The sequence below is a fragment of the Coprinopsis cinerea genome (assembly GCF_000182895.1).
Source record: "Coprinopsis cinerea okayama7#130 chromosome 5 map unlocalized cont3.5, whole genome shotgun sequence".
NCBI classification, from domain to species: Eukaryota; Fungi; Basidiomycota; class Agaricomycetes; order Agaricales; family Psathyrellaceae; genus Coprinopsis; species Coprinopsis cinerea.
Window position 1 is genome coordinate 1,377,440 of NW_003307540.1, and position 17,731 is coordinate 1,395,170.

Genomic DNA, 17,731 nt, shown 5'->3' on the forward strand with positions numbered 1-17,731 from the left:
TTGTAATATACACTCATCCGCTCCTCTGACTGACTGATAAACGACGATGGCCAACGCTGACGGTGGTGCTTATAGGCAGGTATATCCAGACTTCTAGGACGTCCAGCAGAGGATAACATACAAACTATAGCTACTCGCTGACCGTGTTCTCTCCAAGCGGGAAACTGGTCCAAATCGAACACGCGCTGGCGGCCGTGGCCCAGGGAACAACGAGCCTTGGGATTAAAGGTGCGTGTTAATCGTGCTCCGACACACACGTTCATGACAATTCGTCTCAGCGTCGAACGGAATTGTCATTGCAACTGAGAAGAAGACATCTTCAATCCTCATTGACGACTCAGTCATCGATAAAGTGGCTGTAATATGCCCCAACATTGGCATCGTTTACTCTGGGATGGGTCCCGATTTCAGGATTCTTGTCACAAAGGCGAGGAAGAGCGCTCAAGCCTACTGGAAGATGTATGGAACATATCCCCCAACACGAGTTTTGACCCAAGAAATCGCCACCGTCATGCAACAAGCAACCCAATCCGGGTGAGGACCCTTGATGACATTTGATTAACTTCTGTCATCCTCATGCGCTGCCCTTAGAGGTGTACGCCCTTACGGTGTTTCATTGTTAGTGGCAGGATGGGATAGTCATCGAGGGCCAACATTGTATCAGGTTGATCCATCAGGGTCATTCTGGGCATGGAAGGCCAGTGCGATAGGGAAGAATATGGTGAACGCGAAGACTTTTTTGGAAAAACGGTCGGTTTCTTGCGAGATCATTCGTTTCACCCATGTAATGTTTTTTTTTGCAGGTACAACGATGATATCAGCTTGGAAGACGCGATTCATACTGCGCTATTGACCCTGAAAGAGGGTTTCGAAGGACAGATGACGGAGAAGACCATCGAAATTGGAGTTGTCACAGTGCCGGCTCCCGAGGAACTAGAGGAAGAGAACAAGGACGGTGCAACTGGGAGAGTGAAACCGACTTTCAGGAAATTAAGCGAGGAGGAAGTCCGCGACTATCTCGCATTGTAATGATGTGCATAAGTGTACGTATTTGCTCCATGATGTATAATATCACTTTCTTGCCTTCGGAAGACTGCGTCTCGATCACAAGCACGTTTGAAAAGCGCTTTATGCCAAACATCACTGCGGCAGAATGGTAGTCGGGCCACAGTTCCATCCGTGTGAGAGACGGAGTTGGTCTGCGCAATCCAGGAGGAAGATTCATCACATAAATTTGAACGGACCTAAAGTGCGCCAACTCGTGGTTTTCTCGTGTCTGTATCCGCTCACCAAAGTTCCTCGATTGTAAGCTCCCATTTCACCATTTCCGTCTGGCACACGTTGCTGAATATCCAATGGCTATCAGGGCGTTCATTAAGCCAAAAGTCCGTTCTCGGTCTGGCACTACATCGGTCTCGACATCAAGAAATCGCGATACGAGGTGAGATCCATTGGACAGTTGAACCAACAGCCCGCACACGTAGGGGTCGCCCAAAAGTGTACTGTGGATCTCGCAAGATCTTGTTCAACTCGAAAAGAACGCATCTTGGCAAGCCGGCAACTTTCCTAGGTGGTGGCTAGGGATTATCATCCCTCACGTGTCGCATATCAACTCTCGACTGTCACAACTCGTGTCTGTATGATTTCACGAACTGTTTCGTGTTATCCTGGAGTATTCCCACCGAGAAATTTGGGCTATAAAGCGAATGGAGACATGGAACTCAATCCCCAAGAACTCGAACCACGAACACTCTACCGACCTATCCCAGCTCCCATACACTCCCATACACCAGACGAAATGACCTCCCACTCGTCCAGGAAGCGCACCGACATGGCTTGCCAGAACTGCAGGAAGCGGAAGATCAAGGTAGGAGACTCTTTTTTTACCCAACGCAATTCCTTTCTGACCCAGATGCGCTCTAGTGCGAGTCCAACAAGCCTGATCCTTGTGAACACTGCAAGAAGACCAACAAGAGAGAATGCAACTACATCCCAGTCGCCGAGGATACAGCCATGAACGGCTCTCGCACTAGCCCTCCCTCTTCACACACCTTCCTCCACATCCACTCAAGCCCATCCTCGTCTTCTTCGCGATCCTCCCCGCCCGCGCATTCTCCCCATCGCTCCCGCTCCTACTCTAACGATAACGCTTACACGTCTTCTCCTGAGATGAGTCGAGCAGCATATGTCCTCGCCAGCAGTAGCCCGATCGAAGAGCTTCCATTCGATGGGAATTACCAAGGCTATCCCCAAACTTCTCAATCTTACGCGACGACGACATACACCCCAGTGCCACAAACCTACCCGGCATACCCTGCGGCTGTCAACCATTCCATGCCTCAGTCCTCGTTTTCGACTAGCCCTCCCGCGGAGCTCGCCACAGGGTTGGCTTCGCCTTTGTCCGACTTCTCCAATGTGAACCCATCCCAAGTCTGGCCATCTGAGATCCAAACACCCTACTCCGCCAGTGGTATCTCCTCTCCTTCGTACGCGCACGAACAGATGTATTACCCTGGCGCCAACCAGCCTCCGTCGTCTGGATATCATCAAAACGGCCATTATCAACAACCACAAAGGTGTGTAGCCACTGCCTCTTATCATTTGCCACGGTGATTCTCATCTGTTTGACCAGCCATTATTACGCTGCGGAGACAAATCAGTACTACCAGTCTACTCAGTACAGTGACCTGCGACCAGGATACTGAGGGACACGGAAACTCCTTGCAGCCAAAAATCGCCTGGAGTTTCTCCTTATTTATTATACATGCACCAGTGCCCATTTAGACTTTCCACCGCATAGAGAACTTAACTTATTATCGCATACCAGCATTTACTGTATTCATAGTACCCTCTAGCTTGACGCCTTTCATGGTTCTCCGACACTCGTCCTCGGATGCTGAAAATCCCCATGTATGAAACCACCCTGTTTCGAAGAAGGCACCCTATTGGTTGTGACGTTGAGGTCTATAATTTTGATCTTCACAATGCACCACATACCTGGGAGTTAATACTATCCACGTTTCAGTCAAATCTCGATACTGAAAGGCCCTTGCTGAGGAGGCAGGGGCGCTTGTTATCGTTCACAGACATCGATCCCATTTCGGATTGGCAGTTCGTGGCGGTTCCGCCAGACGACATGGCAAGGATCGACACAGCTTCCCTTAAGAGCACAGATAGAGATGACATGAAGATCGATATTCGTGAAACACGAGTAGAGATGATGTCAGTCGTGAACATCCAGGCAGTTAAGGTAGAACAGTCACTACATCAACCATCCTTGATTTATCAGAGAGGCCATTCCAACTTCTCCCCGAAGTTCCAATGGATGGCTTTAATCGAGGTGTACTCTTCGAGGGCGTAACTGCCAAGCTCTCTGCCTGAAGGTCAAATGTGAATTGTGAGCAAGGGGAAGAACGCTAAGAATGGACCAAATGTTTACCAATTCCTGATTGCTTCTTGCCACCAAAGGGAACATTATTGCTGAGCAGATTGTACTGGTTCACCCAGACCTTGTATTATGATAGATCATTGAATGCCCTTCGAGAAGAGGTGGCTCGTCGATACGTACCGTTCCAGCTTCTAAAGCCGACGAAACTCTCATGCACTGACTGGCATCATCTGAAAAAGGGTGTGAGAATTGGGGACAGGGATATAGCATGAGTCTTACTCGAGTGTAAACCTGCACCGAGTCCATAGCTGGTATCATTCGCGACAGCAATAGCCTCTTCCTCCGTCTTAAACTTCCCGACGGATAAAACTGGCCCAAAAATCTATACCAGATAAGCGCCAATACTCATCAACATTGACACAAGGGGGTTTACTTCTTCTTTGACCTGGGCCGAGGTCAGCGAGCGGTTATTACGAGGGAGTGAAGCAAAGGAATCCTACAATTTTCATCTCTGGTTTGATATCAACGAAAACTACACATGGGTCAGTGATGTGACTCCCGTGCGCCAACATTGAATGGACTCCTGATCCTTACTAGTTGGGTCGACGTAGTAGCCAGGAGAATCGCGTCTTTTACCGCCGAGTAGCACGCGGGCGCCTTCCTGCTTTCCCGACTCGATATACGCCCATACCCGATCGTATTGACCTTTGGATACCTGGGATCTTCAGCGTTGAATGGTTGCGATGATGAGATCAAAAATCACCAACCACAGGACCTGCTCCGGTTTTCTCCTCTAAACCATCGCCAACGACCTGCTGTTTGACCTTGGTCACCAGTAGCTCCAGAAACCTGTCGTAGACGGTGTCCTGGACGTAGACCCGAGATCCTGCCGTGCAGTCCTGCCCTGTGTTGTAGGTGATACCCAAAGCTGCCCAGTTCGCCGCTATGAGCATGTATATCAGAAATCTTGTCTTGACGTGAAACGCATGGGCGGTTGGGTAGATTGGGATCGTCCAGAAAGCCCCGGGGAATCTCTTCTCCGATTGGAGGGCTATGTGAACGCTTTCGAGAACTACCGGAGGGCATCACGGCAGTCAGAGAAAACCAACTTACCTTGCTCCAGGTCTGCGGATTCAAAAACGAGGTGAGGTGACTTGCCGCCCAACTCCAAAGAAACCTGGCTTGATACATCAGGTGTGGCTTGTACGACAAAGACGGCGTAGATCATGCCTTTTTCAGGTTGCTCTTCGCAGCTGCCTCCATAATCTTCCGGCCCGTCACAGTGGAACCCGTGAAGGCTACCTTATCAACGTCTTTATGAGCCGCAAGTGCTGCTCCGCCGACGGAACCAAGTGAAGGAACAGTGTTCACCACACCAGGGGGGAATCTAGCGTGATCATCAGGCGTCGATCGAGACCAGGGGAATCAAAACTCGGTACACGTACCCAGCCTCTTTGGCCAGTTCAGACAGTTTCTGTCCCAGCGTTGGTGATCAGTTAGTCTACTCGCGATATTCTCGGACGGTTATTTACCAATGCGGTCAACGGGGTCATCTCTGACGGCTTCATGACGATGGTGCAGCCAACCGCCAACGCCGGTGCAACCTTCCATGCCCTGTAATAGACTAAATCAAAAAGCGTAAAAGGCTGGAACAAGCGTTTCACTCTACCACATGTTAATGGGATAGTTCCACGGGATACTGGCGATCGAGTGGGGTTGGTGTTAGCTAGAAGGCAGAAGTCGGTGGACATGTAGACCCACATTTGCCCGCAAACCCCGATAGGATCGTGGCGAGTAAAGGCAATCTTGGTCTTGTTGTCTACTTCAAGCGTCTATCGCACCCTCCCCCGTGTTAGAAGCATGGATTGGAACGCGGCGAAAGGTGGGAGAGGACAGACCTGTCCAGTGATCTTGTCCGCCCACCCCGCATAATAACGGAGACACTGAATGCTGTCCCCGATATCGAAATCCCTGAGGAGTCGTAGTATGAGATCCACATAACCCTTGGTAACGCTTGGGAGCGAAACGAGACCAATACCTTGCAATGCGCACCGGCTTCCCGTTATTGAGAGACTCAAGCTCGGCAAGCTCTTGAGCATCGCGTTCCATGAGGTCGGCGAGCTTGTGCAGGAGCCTGGCACGCTCCCAACCGGTGACATTCTTTCCCCAGGTAGTGTTGAACGCCTCCCGTGCAGCAGCCACTGCGACGTCGATATCTTTTTCAGAGGCTAGACGAGAGAACCATGAGGCTGAGTATCCAGCAAAATCACAAGGACATGGCGCGGTATTGACCTGCAACGACAGAGCAAAGAACCTCTTCCGTGGCCGGGTTTATAGCACTGAATGTTCGTTGTAAGTCAAAGGGCTGGGAATCGGTTTCTACTGGAGGGGCACGAACTCGATTCTTTCGCCAGAATCGACAGAGTGTCTGAACTCGTTGTTGATAAAGAGACCAGTTGGGACCTGAATGGACTTGCCCAGGCGGGGAACGTTGATAGCTGCTGCGAGTGCCATTCCGCGAAACCTGACGGGGCGAGAGAAGACTCGAGTTCTCAGGAAAGGTGGAATGAGAGTGACCATCATCATCTCGACGATGTCATTGGACTTCAAACTGAAACTCTCCGCTTTACATTCTCCGCCAAGGGATTTGTCATATCCGAGTCCACCCCGACGAGTTGGAGAAACACAAACATCATGTCATTATTATAGAAGGAATCATCGACTCATCAAAGAAAAACTACTCGTCAGCGAACAATGGGTACAGAATGTTAGGAAAAAAGTCCACAACTGGAGATCATTACGTCTACAAAGCCGTCTATTGCTACACACTGTCTAGGAGAAGGGGAAAGCACCAGACAGAAAAAAAAGAAAAAAGAAAAGTACTAGATACACGAGATGGTAGGTGAACCGTAAATGGTGGATGTGTCAGGACAGAATGTAATGAATTGCAAGGCTGGTTAATAAGCAGCCAAATCGACCAGTTCACCTCGTAGAACAACCGCGGCGACAACCACGCAATCGGGAGGGCAGATAACATGCTGTCCTTGACCTATCGTTCCCGGGCCACGTCTGGGTCCGCATCCTAATTGTCGCACGACGTCGAACCGCAACGACTTTCGACAGTCGTTCGTTCACGCGTACTATCCTCCCCCGTATTACGCGCTCGCCTTCTCGCCACGAACCTTCTCAGAATTGTCATCCGAGCCGTTCGTCTCTTGCCCAAAGTTGATGTAGTTGACCGGCTGGGGTTCCCAGCGGCGGTACAAAGGTTTGCGCATCATTTTCCATACTTCGCACCATGCAATGAAAACGACGGTCATGCCGACGACAAGACCCCACTCCCATCCGATGGCGGTTTGATAGAATACGCGGTTGTTGAAGCCCGGGACGTAGATGGCTGAACGATCGGTTGTAAGAAGACATCGCACCATCAACGAGGAAAGCACTTACGAATGACAACGCTGATCATTCCAGCAATTACGGACCAGAAGAGCATTTGATTGGCCCAAAGGTCAACGTAGAATGGGCGACCAGGAGTCAATGCGAACATGGATCGATCGACTAGAGGAAACGATCAGTATGGACAGGCTGTGCATTCTTCGACCAAAAAACACTAACATGACTTGAGCTCCCAGCCGTAGAGAAGGATTTGGAAGATGAGGGTTGCGAAAACCGTGGATCGAGCCCTAAAGACAGCATTACAAATTTCACCGGCTGAATGGTTGCAGTCGTCGCCAAGGTTGCTGTCATATTTGCCGTAGATAACGATAACGAAGTTGACGAGGCAGGTAACCCCCATGACAATGCCATAGGACAAACAGTCGATGATGACTGGCCACGAGAATACACCATCCTTGATAGAATGCGGGGGTCGTAACATCAAATCGAGAGGAGCCTTCTCAACTCCAAGACCGAAGGCGGGAGGAGAGGAAGTCAACAAGTTGACCCAAAGGACACCGATGGGGGACAGAGGGAAGACGCTTTCGCCATCTTTATCCTGGAAGCAAAGACCGATGATCAGAAGGACGACTTCGGCAACGTTGGTGGTCAACAGATGGAGGATGAATCGCTGGATGTTGGTGAATAGCCGACGGCCTTCAGACACAGCAACGCGGATAGAGTCGAAGTTACTAAGTAAGGAGAGGATCGTCATTCATCTATTAATCAAGTCTCATTGAATGTTGACGTACTCATCGGTCAAGACCAAATCGGCAGCATCCTTGGCCACGTCAGATCCAGCCATACCCATGGCGATACCGACTGGAGCAAGTTTAAGGGCAGGGGAATCGTTGACACCATCACCGGACATGGACATGTGCTTTCCACGTCGCTTCCCGGCGTGAATCATCCTGACTTTGGTCTCGGGGGCGCATCGAGCAATAACAAGTGGCAGTTCGGGGAGGGCATCAATTTCCTTGTCGGTCAACCTGTCGAATTCGGTGGCCTACAGAGGTGTATTGATTAGCACAAGACAAACATCTTAAATCAAGCATGAGATGACTTACAGTCATGACAGCGCTGGCAGGAGCATCAGGTCCAATAATCTCGACGGCCTGGGCGATAGCGCGAGCAGTGGTGATATGGTCCCCAGTAAGCATGTGAACGACGATACCAGCACGCTTACAAGCCCGTACGGCACCCAATGTCTCAGGACGAGGGGGATCAGAGATACCGGCAAGAGCAAGGAAAGTGAAGTCCTTCTCCGCGTCTTCGCGGCTGATGCCTTCAATCTGAGCGATGGGAATGACACGGTGTGCGAGACCAATGACACGGAGACCCTGGGCAGCGAGTTCCTCGTACTTGGCCATGAAACCGTCGCGGACTTCAGGGGTGAGAGGGGCCGTCAGAGTAGGGTCTTCCTCCGGTCTGGGCAGGTAAGCAAGAGAAGTGTCCAAGATGCGTTCAGCCTAACGAGAAAATTTAGTTAACCTCGCGGTCTCTAAAAGAGCGCACTACTCACAGCACCCTTGATAAAGATGTAGCCGTTGTCGGGATCTTGCTTGTCGATGTAGATGGTAGTCATGCGCTTGAGTTCACTAGAGAATGGGAATTCGGCCTTGAGTTCCCAGCGGGCATCTTTCTTTGCCTTTTCTTTGTGATCCTCGTCAGTGAATCGAATACGATCCTTCTCGGGAACACCGTAGTCAATAACTTTGCCCATCGCAGGTCGCAGAACGCGCTCTTCAACTTCAGGACCTTCACCAGTAAGACCGAGACGGCCGAGATTAAGCTTTCCAGCAAAGACCTGCAGTGCAACTTCAGTGGGATCACCGGTAGACTTCCACTGTCCCTTCAAGTTTTTATGAACACTATGGAGGAGTTCATAGTCAGATCGCAATAGCGGTGGGCAAAGACAGAACTTACGTAGCAACGTTGCAAAGGGACGCGACACGGACGGCCTGGGTCAAAGCGGTTGGGAGGTTATCGACATCAAGCACAGAGTTGTCGCTGTCGCGTCGAACCTCTCCTCGAGGTTCCAAAGGATCTGGGTTAGTGGGAGCTGTGAATTCTGAAGAGGTTGCTGGATCTCCGGCAAGCCAAAGCTTTTGGACGGACATTTGCCCTAACAATATTCAGCATTGATACGGCCGATGCAACAATAGAAGATTGGCTCACCGAGTGTAAGGGTACCAGTCTTGTCACTGCAAATGTCGGTAACGCCGCCCAAGTTCTCCAGGGCATCGAGCTTTCGGACAATGACGTGTTCCTTTGCCATCTTCCTGGTTCCAACGGCCATAGTGAGGGTCAAGACGGCGATGAGGGATTCGGGGATAATGGCAATGGCAGCAGCGATACCATAGAGAACGACTTCGTTGGTGATCTTGAACTTGGCAACGGCGAAGACGATGAGAATGAGGATGATAGCGCAGATGAAGAGCAAGTAGGCCAGTTTGGAAAGCTTAATTTGGAGAGGAGTACCGGTCTTGAGGCCGAGCCAGCCTTTGAGCTTGTCCCAAGCGCGGACGCGCCATGGGCGCTCATCAACTTCGTCGGGATCAGATGCTGGTTGCTTTCCGCTGATGGCCTCAGCGATGCGACCAATCTGTTTTTTAAAAAAATTAGAGAGCAAGCTACAAACAGGTTAGAGGGAAGCCATACCTGAGTATTCATGGCCGTTCCAATAGTGATACCGGTGCCTCGACCTTTGGTGACTATAGTGGAAGCGTAGCACAAATTGAGACGGTCGCCGATAGGAATATCCAGCTCATCCTCATTGTAGGTGCTGACATTCTTCGAAACTGGGGCTCGTGTGAGCAGCTGCATGCGGATAGTGAATTGGCGCTACAGACCTGGAACGGACTCTCCTGTCAAGAGTTGCTCTGAGATTTCGAGGTTGGAAACAGTCACAAGTCGCAACTGGACGCAAGTCAACGATGTTGATTGGAAGGGAAAAGAGCAAGTCTTACATCAGCAGGGACGACATCGCCAACCTTGATGGAGACAAGATCCCCTATACGTCATGGGTTAAATATGTCATTGTAGGCCATTGTCGCAGATAGCGCTCACCTGGTACCACATTCTTCGCCGGAATAGCAACACCTTCACCGTTACGGATAACAAAAGCAGTAGGAGATGAGAGCTGTCGCAGCGAGTCCATCGTCTTCTCGGCCCTGTATTCCTGGAAGAATCCGACCCTAAACAAAACTAGGTTAGAGCAGGTAAGATAGCAAAGCTATGGCAGATAAACGCACGTTGTGTTCAAGACGATAACTGCCGCAATGACCGCGCCTTCAATGAAATCCTTGACACCGAAACTAAGAGCCATGGCAGCGACCAAGACGATTGTTAAAGCATTTGCTAGCACCCAAGGTCAGCGTTCGGGCCCCCCAGTCCACGGATCTTAAGACGTACCCAGTTGGCCAATGAAGACTCTCCATGCAGAAACACCGTCTTTTCCCTGCAGCACGTTTTCTCCGCAACTTTCGAGGCGACGATTGGCCTCATTATTTGTGAGACCGTGGTTTGCTGAAGTTCCAAGCTCCTCTACGAGCTGCTGAACGGTAAGCGTGTGGGCGAGGGGTGAGACGGAAGTGAAGTCTGAGGTCCCTGCAGGGATAGTCACTGAGATGGTGGTGTCCGTGCGCCGATTTAACTCTACGCCATTTTTCTTTTTGAAGAGTCCCATTCTGTGTGGAGGACAAATGGTGGAAGGGGTCACAATCTAACCACAATCACGGGGCTAGGTCTTTATATTCAGATCGGCCAAGAATGCCAAGCGATGACATGGGGAAATATCCTTTGCCGAGCTGCCCCTCCGCCCGATATACCGAATACCGTAACCGCTTCCCACATTCACCACTTGGCAACCAAGCCCACTTAAAATGTACTCCACACCGTCTAAGAGCATTGACCATTGAAGTACATGATCTTGAACACTAGACATACGAGGTAAAAGCTACACCACGACGCCAGCTTCGATGTTTGTGGAGCGTCGGAAAGTGAGCGTTGAAAGTGACTGCGCCAAGGACCCTGAGAAGTCTGCAGCATCGCGTTCCCTGATCCAAGTCTACAGCTCTACAGCTTCCATCAGGAATGGAAATGATGGTGTGTGGTATATTTCGTCATATGCACGACGACGCAAAAGTTACAAGACGTGGGTGTGCGATCCTCCAAGCTCTTAGGTGTTCGATATATTGCGTATGCGCGCCCTCGTCCTCCATTCAAGTCTCCAAGATCATCGATCCAAGTAAACATGGCCCCGAATAGATGAATTGGCAAGCTCTTCGGATTTACGTATAGTGAATGTGAAGGGTTCCACTCGCCCCAACCATACTTGCCGTTTTCATACAACTCTATCGACTCCTAGACAATCGGCGGTCGATGTGGCTGTCTGTTCCCCAGCACACGAGTTCGGTGGTATACGGATCATACCCTTATCGATAGGCCATATTTTGGAGATTTCGAGGGGAAAACGCGACGAGAATCCCCAGGATTTGAGCCGTCAGTGAACCCTTTGTCGAAGCATGTTGCGCTGTACAAGAAATGAAACACACGCGGATTCGGAAAAGGAATGGCATCAATCAAGCCGTGTCGCTCGCCATTATTGAGTGGGCTGAGGGTACAGAACCCTGAAGAAGAACTCCACGGGCAGCGTTCTCGGGGCTTGGGTGGTGTTTTACTAAATTTTGGCAGCTTGGGCGCCAACCAGGCACGTCTGGGAGATTAGATATCTCACGGCGCGGGAGCGGACCGCACTGGTCGGGCTGGATTTGGATTGGCTGAATGAAACCGGCAATACCCGGAAGAGTGAAGGAGGAAAGGATTTGGTCGCGTTCGGTGTCTGCAACGTTCGTCTCAACCATTACCACCATGATCCTCGCCGTCGCTGCTCGCACCTCCGTCCGCCAGGGAACTCGCGCTTTCCGCACTTCTGCCGTCGCTCGCTCAGCTGGCCACGGAGAATACCACGTCAGTCACTCTCCTCTTCTGTCCCGTCGAATTCTGACTTTTTCAATTAGCACCTTCCTTTCGCATTACCCACAACGAAGGCCCAGAAGACCGCCTTTGCCCTCAAACTCACTGCCTTCGCAGCCGTTGGCATTGCTATTCCCGTCCTCTCTTCCATTTACCAAATGTATGTTCACAGAACACGCTTCGCCTTGGCCCATTCCAGGTACTCATTTGCTTCCTCAGGAAAAAGACCGCGGGTGCCGCCTAAACACCTTCTACATACTATTAATTTTCGCGAGAGCGTTCAATACACGAGGCATCTACTTTTTACTCTGTCACTGGCGGTGGCGTCCCCAGCCTGTTTCCTTGTTCCATTCTTTGGGAAATCACACCCGATTCACCATCAACTCTCTCAACCACCCTGTTCCAACGAGGACAACGCGTGTTCGAAACCCTTGTTAACCTGTCCCCCCTTGTTCTGCCCACCGGTCCGACAATCACACAATTTGAACAAAAAGTCGCCGTCCTCTTTGAACCGATCCAGGGCGCGTGTGGACGCCTCTCGGGCGGCTACCGAAAGCGAGACATCCGATGCGCTGGCACACACAGTTTCATGCACAAGAACTAAACCAAATCAGTAAACTCAATTCCCGAAACACCGAATCGCTTACTTTCGCAGCTCATTTTCCCTCCCTTTTGCTGGGGTCCTTTGCTGAGTTTGAGCTGCTGACAACCATGCGCCTGGATGTACTCGAAAAGCGTTTTCGTGGGGTGATGGGTCAGAGTTCGTAAGCTGATATGCTTGTCAAAGAACGGCCGCAAAACTTTGTCGAAGAATGCTTCTGTCCCGACAGGGCAGAAGTTGTCTGAAATGTACAACGCCCCAATGATAGACTCTATCACATCAGACAGAGCCTGAAGGTATTCATTAATCTACTTTGCAGAGGACAATTCCCTGGGATTCAAGGCGTACCTTTGGGGGCTCGATGTCCGGCCAGAATTGTCCTGGCATTCGGTTCTCTTGTTCAGCAAGAGCATACTCCTTATCTGCCCTCTCATTAATCGCTTCAGCGTAGTCCTCGATTGCAGAAGATAGCTGGTAGGAGCCAAAGACAAGATGTTTGTAAATTCCACTCAGGATGCAGACCGTGGCCAGCGTCGAATTCGCAACCATCGCGCCCTGTCGCCGGGAATGAGCATTCAGGAACCGATTCAAGCCTGAAGCATATAGTATGCACTTACCTTCAGCATCGTCAGCCCACCGGGTGATAATGTTCTTTCCCGATCAAATATGTGCCGAATGACCACTGTAAAAATGACAATGAATAACAAATTCCACAAGTCTAGCCTTCCACGCACTGAAATCTAGGATGGCGTCACCGATAAACTCTAGTCTCTCGTAAGTCAAAACTTTGCTTCCATGAACTGATGTGTGAGTCTGAAAGAGGGAAAGACCTCAGCAAATATGGGACAGTGAGACAAAAGGGAAGGACTTGGCGCACGAGAATCTGAGCGAGGAGATGAGGCTGCTGGAATCGATGTCCAATAATCCCTTCGACCGCTTCGATCGAACCTGGACGTAACTCGATAGCATCAGTTGTGAAAGGTATAACAACCTGCATGCCCAAATCCGACCACGTGTTAATACCGGGGATGGGAATCGACAAGGCCTTTGCGACGTCCAAAGCGGTCTCCCTCCCCCCGGACACATAAGCAGCACCAATGATGGCCTCCGTAACGTCTGCTATTGCCTTCTATCGAGTTAATCATCCCAGTGAAGTCATCAGCGAAAATGAAAGGCAGACCTTGTCACCTAGGTTCTGCAAATTCTGGTTCATTGGATCCTTCCACTTCTTCCTTTTCCTCTTCTTCTGGCTACTTTCGGTCTTGGCACCTTCTTCCACCTCCTGGTCACTATCTTGTTTGTCATGGTCCGCCGACGGGGGTGTTTGGCTCTCTCCCGCGGATTCGTTTTGTGCCCGCGCTTTGCACGTATCCACTTCCTGTTCGGCCACACCAGTTCCAGGCTTATCAGGTGCCTTGGAAATCTCAGTGAACGACGCGGAGGGCCAAGGGCGCCAACCCCTGAGAAGGAAAGGCTTCGAACAGATATATGCCGGTAGGCCCACCTGCGTGGCACAAGCAAGCAGCGCCTTGTTGCTGATCAGCCTTTGCCGTGCTACATGGAGCGAGCCTTCATTCTGAGTTGGATTCATGACGAAAACAACCACCGAGGCGAGATACTTGAGAAACGCGTCACCTAGACAGAGAGTTGTGAGCATTTTTAGTCCAAACGCATATTGTCAATAAAGTATCGCACCCAGGAGCTCCAGACGTTCATAGTTGTGTTCCATTTCGGCAGAAACAGTCGTCGTGGCCATGTACAGCAACTCCTCGTCGATAGCGTTGTCAAAGAACTGCATGTTCAATTCTTTGACCACAAACAAATGATCGAGTTTCCATAGTATGGATGGGATTAGATATGATGTTCGGAACATGCTATACGGGCAGGTTGGTCAATGTCGGAGAATACATAAGGATTTCCCCCTCACCTGGCAGGAATAGTGCATTTGGCGCACAGTTCCGGAATCAGATCTATAGAAGGTCAGCAAGATCCCAAGTATGACCGCGAGAGAATAACTTGCATTTTGCTGCCCTTTCGTCTGATGGCCCTCCTTCTCTGTTCTTCGGATGGAGATTATTCGCCACGGGGGGGATGAGGCTGACTTCAAGAATTGGCTGATCTTCGTGCTGTAATCCATGGAAGGCGTCGCCTCTTATTTCGGCTACATATGCTAACAGGCTCTCATACCCTTGTTCCCGCTGTGGGTAATCAGCGAAAGGTCAAGAAAGAGGCGGCGACAGACCCACCTTGCTGTCCACGGGTTTGCTCATCGGGGTCATATCTTGACGGAGCTTGACGACATGGTACCGTCGTGTAAACTCGAGGAAGCGATCCTGAATCACCGCGTCCGCCAAGTCTTCCTGCATGTCGGGAGCCGCAGAAATCGTGATTGGGACAGCCCACTTCGTCGCTGAACGGGACATCAGTTCCCAGTCAATGTCCTTGGCGATATCACGACGAAAGATGTCTTGAGTATCTCTAGGAGCCCACGACCTGGACAAAGCGCCGAAGAAATAAGTTGCCTCGTTGACGGGACATGTCACCGGTTTGTTGAGACACATTTTGACAAGGCGAAGGGTGAAGCCATAGATAATGTCCATTTCTTCAGGCTCAGGCTTGAAGGGAGAGCCTCGATGAAAGGCCACCTTGACAGGATCTCCGTTACTGAAAAGATTGAATGAAGGCATCGATGGCATCGGTTGTCGAGTGAAAAGGAGGAGAGGGCCAAAAGCGGCGTTCCCTTCTACGCATATGACCATGGGATGAAGCACACTGACAGGCCCAGTGCTGCCATGCTTCCAGAATTCAGGTTGTTTCCGAAAGTATCGTCGAGTCCCCTTTTCCGTAGGATTTGTTGCTGAAGGCCCTAAAACCTGCGGGGTCGATGGTAACGGGACGATCCGATAGTCCAAGAGCCCCAAGGACGCCAGCCTTTTGCATGCAGAGAACGCTGCTGCACGTCGGGAAATTGTCTTCGTCATTTCAGGAGCTGATACCATGCCATCTACCGGGGTACCTGGGAGGGAGATTTTGCAAGCAAATTGGAGGGGCTGGCCCGGATTCGCGGGGATTGACTGGTATTCGAATAGCGAGTGACCCGCTTCTAGGTAGCCTTGTTCCCGAAGATAAGAGGCAAATTTTACGAGGGTTACGATAGCATCCTGGGGATAAAGTCGCCCACCCGTAGTCGCTGCTGATACGTAATCCGGTTTATCGATGTCCTCGTCACTTTCTGAGTAGTACGACATTGACGACTCCTTGAGATTGGCTGGGGGGACCACCAGCCCTTCAGGGTCGCGCAGGCCATCGAACCATTCAAAAAGCCTCTCGGCGTCGGAGGCAGCATTACTCAATATCCGGCGGTGTGAATCGTTGTGTCGTTCAACAAGGTGTATAAGATGAGACTCTCTTCCTCGGGCACAGGCTTTGATCTGACCATAGAGAAACTGGCTGTCCATCAAGTCAAACCTGCTGGGTGTTTCAGGACCGGAGTGAGCTTGAAGAAATTATTGACCGCACCGAACGACGACAGTGGCCTTGGGAATGTCAAGCTCCATTGCTGACCGCGTCACCACTAATAGGTTGTATACTCCCGATGCAAAGTTCGTGAACGTTTCTTGCTTGACTTCTTGTCAGTGAGGGGCAGGGTAGTCGCGCAACCACCTACCTGAGTTTCAAGTCGGGATTTTCCAAACACGCTGCACGGCGAGATAAACTTGAAACGACCATCGGGGAGGTGTTTGATTATTTCAGCCAGTGCCAACGCCGTTGACTTTCTCTGGACTGCACTATGATTACCGATAACTCTTTTGAATGAACGAGGAAGGAACGAACCAAAAATCACCGCACGGAATTGTGCACCATAGTCCAAACAGGCATCAAGGGCCTGTAGGAATCGCAGGAATTTGTGGGTGACATTGAACCCAGGCGATGAGGGGTTTAACTCTGGCGGGGTGCAGCTCCAGTTTCGAATTTTTTCACATATTCGAGCCTCGAGAAGCTTCGTCCCGCCTACATCGTCTTTGGGAGCCTCCGAAGACACGGGCATATCTCGTCCGAACTCCTCAAGAGACATCTTGAGCCAAAGTTCCGCAGCGCAAGGTCCGATTTGAGTTTCTATGAGTTCAGCTTCATGAAGGCGCTTCCGAATGACTGTCATTTTAGGATCCAGTGCCCGCAGCTGAGAGGGCAGTGAACTAAAGGTCGTCTCGAGTGATGCAGATTTATCGTAGAGAACCACCACCTCGTTAGGCCTGTCCGGTAGATCGATAATTTCGGTTCTTTTCTCCTCGGTGACACCATAGGTTTTCGAGTGAAGCGTTATTTCCAGTTTCAGGGACCTTGAATCGAAGGGGTGTTGCGCTAGGTCCGGGCTTAGAACCAACGAGAAGAGCCTAGGTCGTTCGTAAGCGGGGCATGGTGAATAAAAGAGCCTCATGAATTGGACGATGGGAAGAAAGGAGTAGCAGTCATGGGCCTTCACGTGTTGTGCATCTTCGATTATCACGACCTGAACCTGACGCAGTTGGACAAGATCCTTCGAGAACAGTTCCAAGAGTGTCTATGCAGCGCTTTAGCCATAAGTGCAGAACCTTTTGGAGAAGGCTCACCTGCGACGTCGTCACAATCACGTCGTGGCCTAGCAAATTCAAACTCTTGTCCCTTTTCAATGCATCAGAAGTACAGGTGAAGCAAATCACATCCGGGATAGTTTTCTGGATGAAGAGCGCATGAGCATCCAGGGAGGATTCATTCCTAGTTGAGGAAGCATCAGAAGGGTTCGGGAGAAATCAGCCCAAGACAAAACGCGCACTCGACAACGAATAAAGATACGCGCCGAGGGTCTGCTGGGTGACTCCTCGAGGCATCGACAGCCCAGCACAAGAAGTCGTAGCATATAGGATCAATGTCTATCTGTTTTTTCAGTAAAGTGAACAAGGTCAGTGTAATGCCAAACCTTACTGCTCGACTTGGGAAGATAAGCGATAGCTGCAATAGAATGATTTGGTTCCCGTGAATCGTCCGCGTTCGAAAAACAGACTTACTATTCGAATGCTTCGCGGTGTCAAGTATGGAGGAACGAAGTTCATCAATGTCAGACTCTGCATATGCAGCACCAGCAGCAAGTTCTGGTAAGCGTTTTCTTATAGACTCGTCGTTCTCTCCTTTAAAATGTTTTGCAGGTCGCTGGGGTCCAGAGCCATCCACCTTCCTCGACCTCTTGCCGGTGAGGGAGCTCTGCGTGCGCTCCATGGTTACCTCGTGGTCGCCGGTTTGGTTCCTGCTGCGCCAAATATGCTTCCAATGCTTGAGCATTTACATATGGA

General features: G+C 50.6%; 6 protein-coding genes across 6 annotated transcripts; 3 read left to right on the plus strand and 3 right to left on the minus strand.

Moving 5' to 3' along the window:
• Nucleotides 1–46: 46 nt before the first annotated feature.
• Nucleotides 47–1,029, plus strand: CC1G_14614 (20S proteasome subunit; the record flags this gene model as incomplete). Its single annotated transcript, XM_002911137.1, has 4 exons — nucleotides 47–65; nucleotides 279–534; nucleotides 592–618; nucleotides 804–1,029. The coding sequence occupies 4 exons, from the start codon at nucleotides 47–49 to the stop codon at nucleotides 1,027–1,029; spliced, it is 528 nt and encodes a 175-aa protein (XP_002911183.1).
• A 685-nt stretch (nucleotides 1,030–1,714) lies between these two features.
• On the plus strand, nucleotides 1,715–2,705 carry CC1G_00225 (hypothetical protein; the record flags this gene model as incomplete). The annotated part of the gene is made up of 3 exons (XM_001837037.2): nucleotides 1,715–1,867; nucleotides 1,924–2,576; nucleotides 2,633–2,705. 3 exons carry the CDS (start codon nucleotides 1,715–1,717, stop codon nucleotides 2,703–2,705), a joined length of 879 nt encoding a protein of 292 aa, XP_001837089.2.
• Nucleotides 2,706–3,285: 580 nt separating this feature from the next.
• CC1G_14615 (aldehyde dehydrogenase) lies at nucleotides 3,286–5,902 on the minus strand (the record flags this gene model as incomplete). Its single annotated transcript, XM_002911138.1, has 18 exons — nucleotides 3,286–3,377; nucleotides 3,440–3,509; nucleotides 3,569–3,618; nucleotides 3,668–3,770; nucleotides 3,822–3,833; nucleotides 3,889–3,920; nucleotides 3,983–4,103; nucleotides 4,156–4,460; nucleotides 4,502–4,565; nucleotides 4,691–4,775; nucleotides 4,834–4,862; nucleotides 4,921–5,002; nucleotides 5,058–5,087; nucleotides 5,150–5,220; nucleotides 5,287–5,359; nucleotides 5,427–5,616; nucleotides 5,681–5,727; nucleotides 5,787–5,902. The coding sequence occupies 18 exons, from the start codon at nucleotides 5,900–5,902 to the stop codon at nucleotides 3,286–3,288; spliced, it is 1,572 nt and encodes a 523-aa protein (XP_002911184.1).
• Nucleotides 5,903–6,246: 344 nt separating this feature from the next.
• Nucleotides 6,247–10,533, minus strand: CC1G_00228 (sodium transport ATPase). Its single transcript, XM_001837040.2, has 14 exons — nucleotides 10,241–10,533; nucleotides 10,081–10,186; nucleotides 9,896–10,023; nucleotides 9,796–9,839; nucleotides 9,679–9,745; nucleotides 9,488–9,627; nucleotides 9,005–9,431; nucleotides 8,753–8,951; nucleotides 8,349–8,697; nucleotides 7,894–8,295; nucleotides 7,579–7,832; nucleotides 7,007–7,518; nucleotides 6,839–6,949; nucleotides 6,247–6,785 (listed from the first exon to the last, which is right to left on the minus strand). Exons 1-14 carry the CDS (start codon nucleotides 10,512–10,514, stop codon nucleotides 6,544–6,546), a joined length of 3,255 nt encoding a protein of 1,084 aa, XP_001837092.1. The 5' UTR covers nucleotides 10,515–10,533; the 3' UTR covers nucleotides 6,247–6,543.
• A 1,165-nt stretch (nucleotides 10,534–11,698) lies between these two features.
• CC1G_00229 (hypothetical protein) lies at nucleotides 11,699–12,186 on the plus strand (the record flags this gene model as incomplete). The annotated part of the gene is made up of 3 exons (XM_001837041.2): nucleotides 11,699–11,797; nucleotides 11,848–11,963; nucleotides 12,023–12,186. The coding sequence occupies 3 exons, from the start codon at nucleotides 11,699–11,701 to the stop codon at nucleotides 12,045–12,047; spliced, it is 240 nt and encodes a 79-aa protein (XP_001837093.1). The 3' UTR covers nucleotides 12,048–12,186.
• A 5-nt stretch (nucleotides 12,187–12,191) lies between these two features.
• Nucleotides 12,192–17,657, minus strand: CC1G_00230 (hypothetical protein; the record flags this gene model as incomplete). Its single annotated transcript, XM_001837042.2, has 19 exons — nucleotides 12,192–12,403; nucleotides 12,451–12,694; nucleotides 12,753–12,959; nucleotides 13,022–13,086; nucleotides 13,139–13,217; nucleotides 13,282–13,533; nucleotides 13,585–14,039; nucleotides 14,100–14,278; nucleotides 14,332–14,374; nucleotides 14,421–14,530; nucleotides 14,592–14,602; nucleotides 14,651–15,872; nucleotides 15,924–16,024; nucleotides 16,072–16,187; nucleotides 16,239–16,965; nucleotides 17,015–17,159; nucleotides 17,218–17,314; nucleotides 17,367–17,393; nucleotides 17,450–17,657. 19 exons carry the CDS (start codon nucleotides 17,655–17,657, stop codon nucleotides 12,192–12,194), a joined length of 4,500 nt encoding a protein of 1,499 aa, XP_001837094.2.
• Between the last annotated feature and the right edge of the window lie 74 nt (nucleotides 17,658–17,731).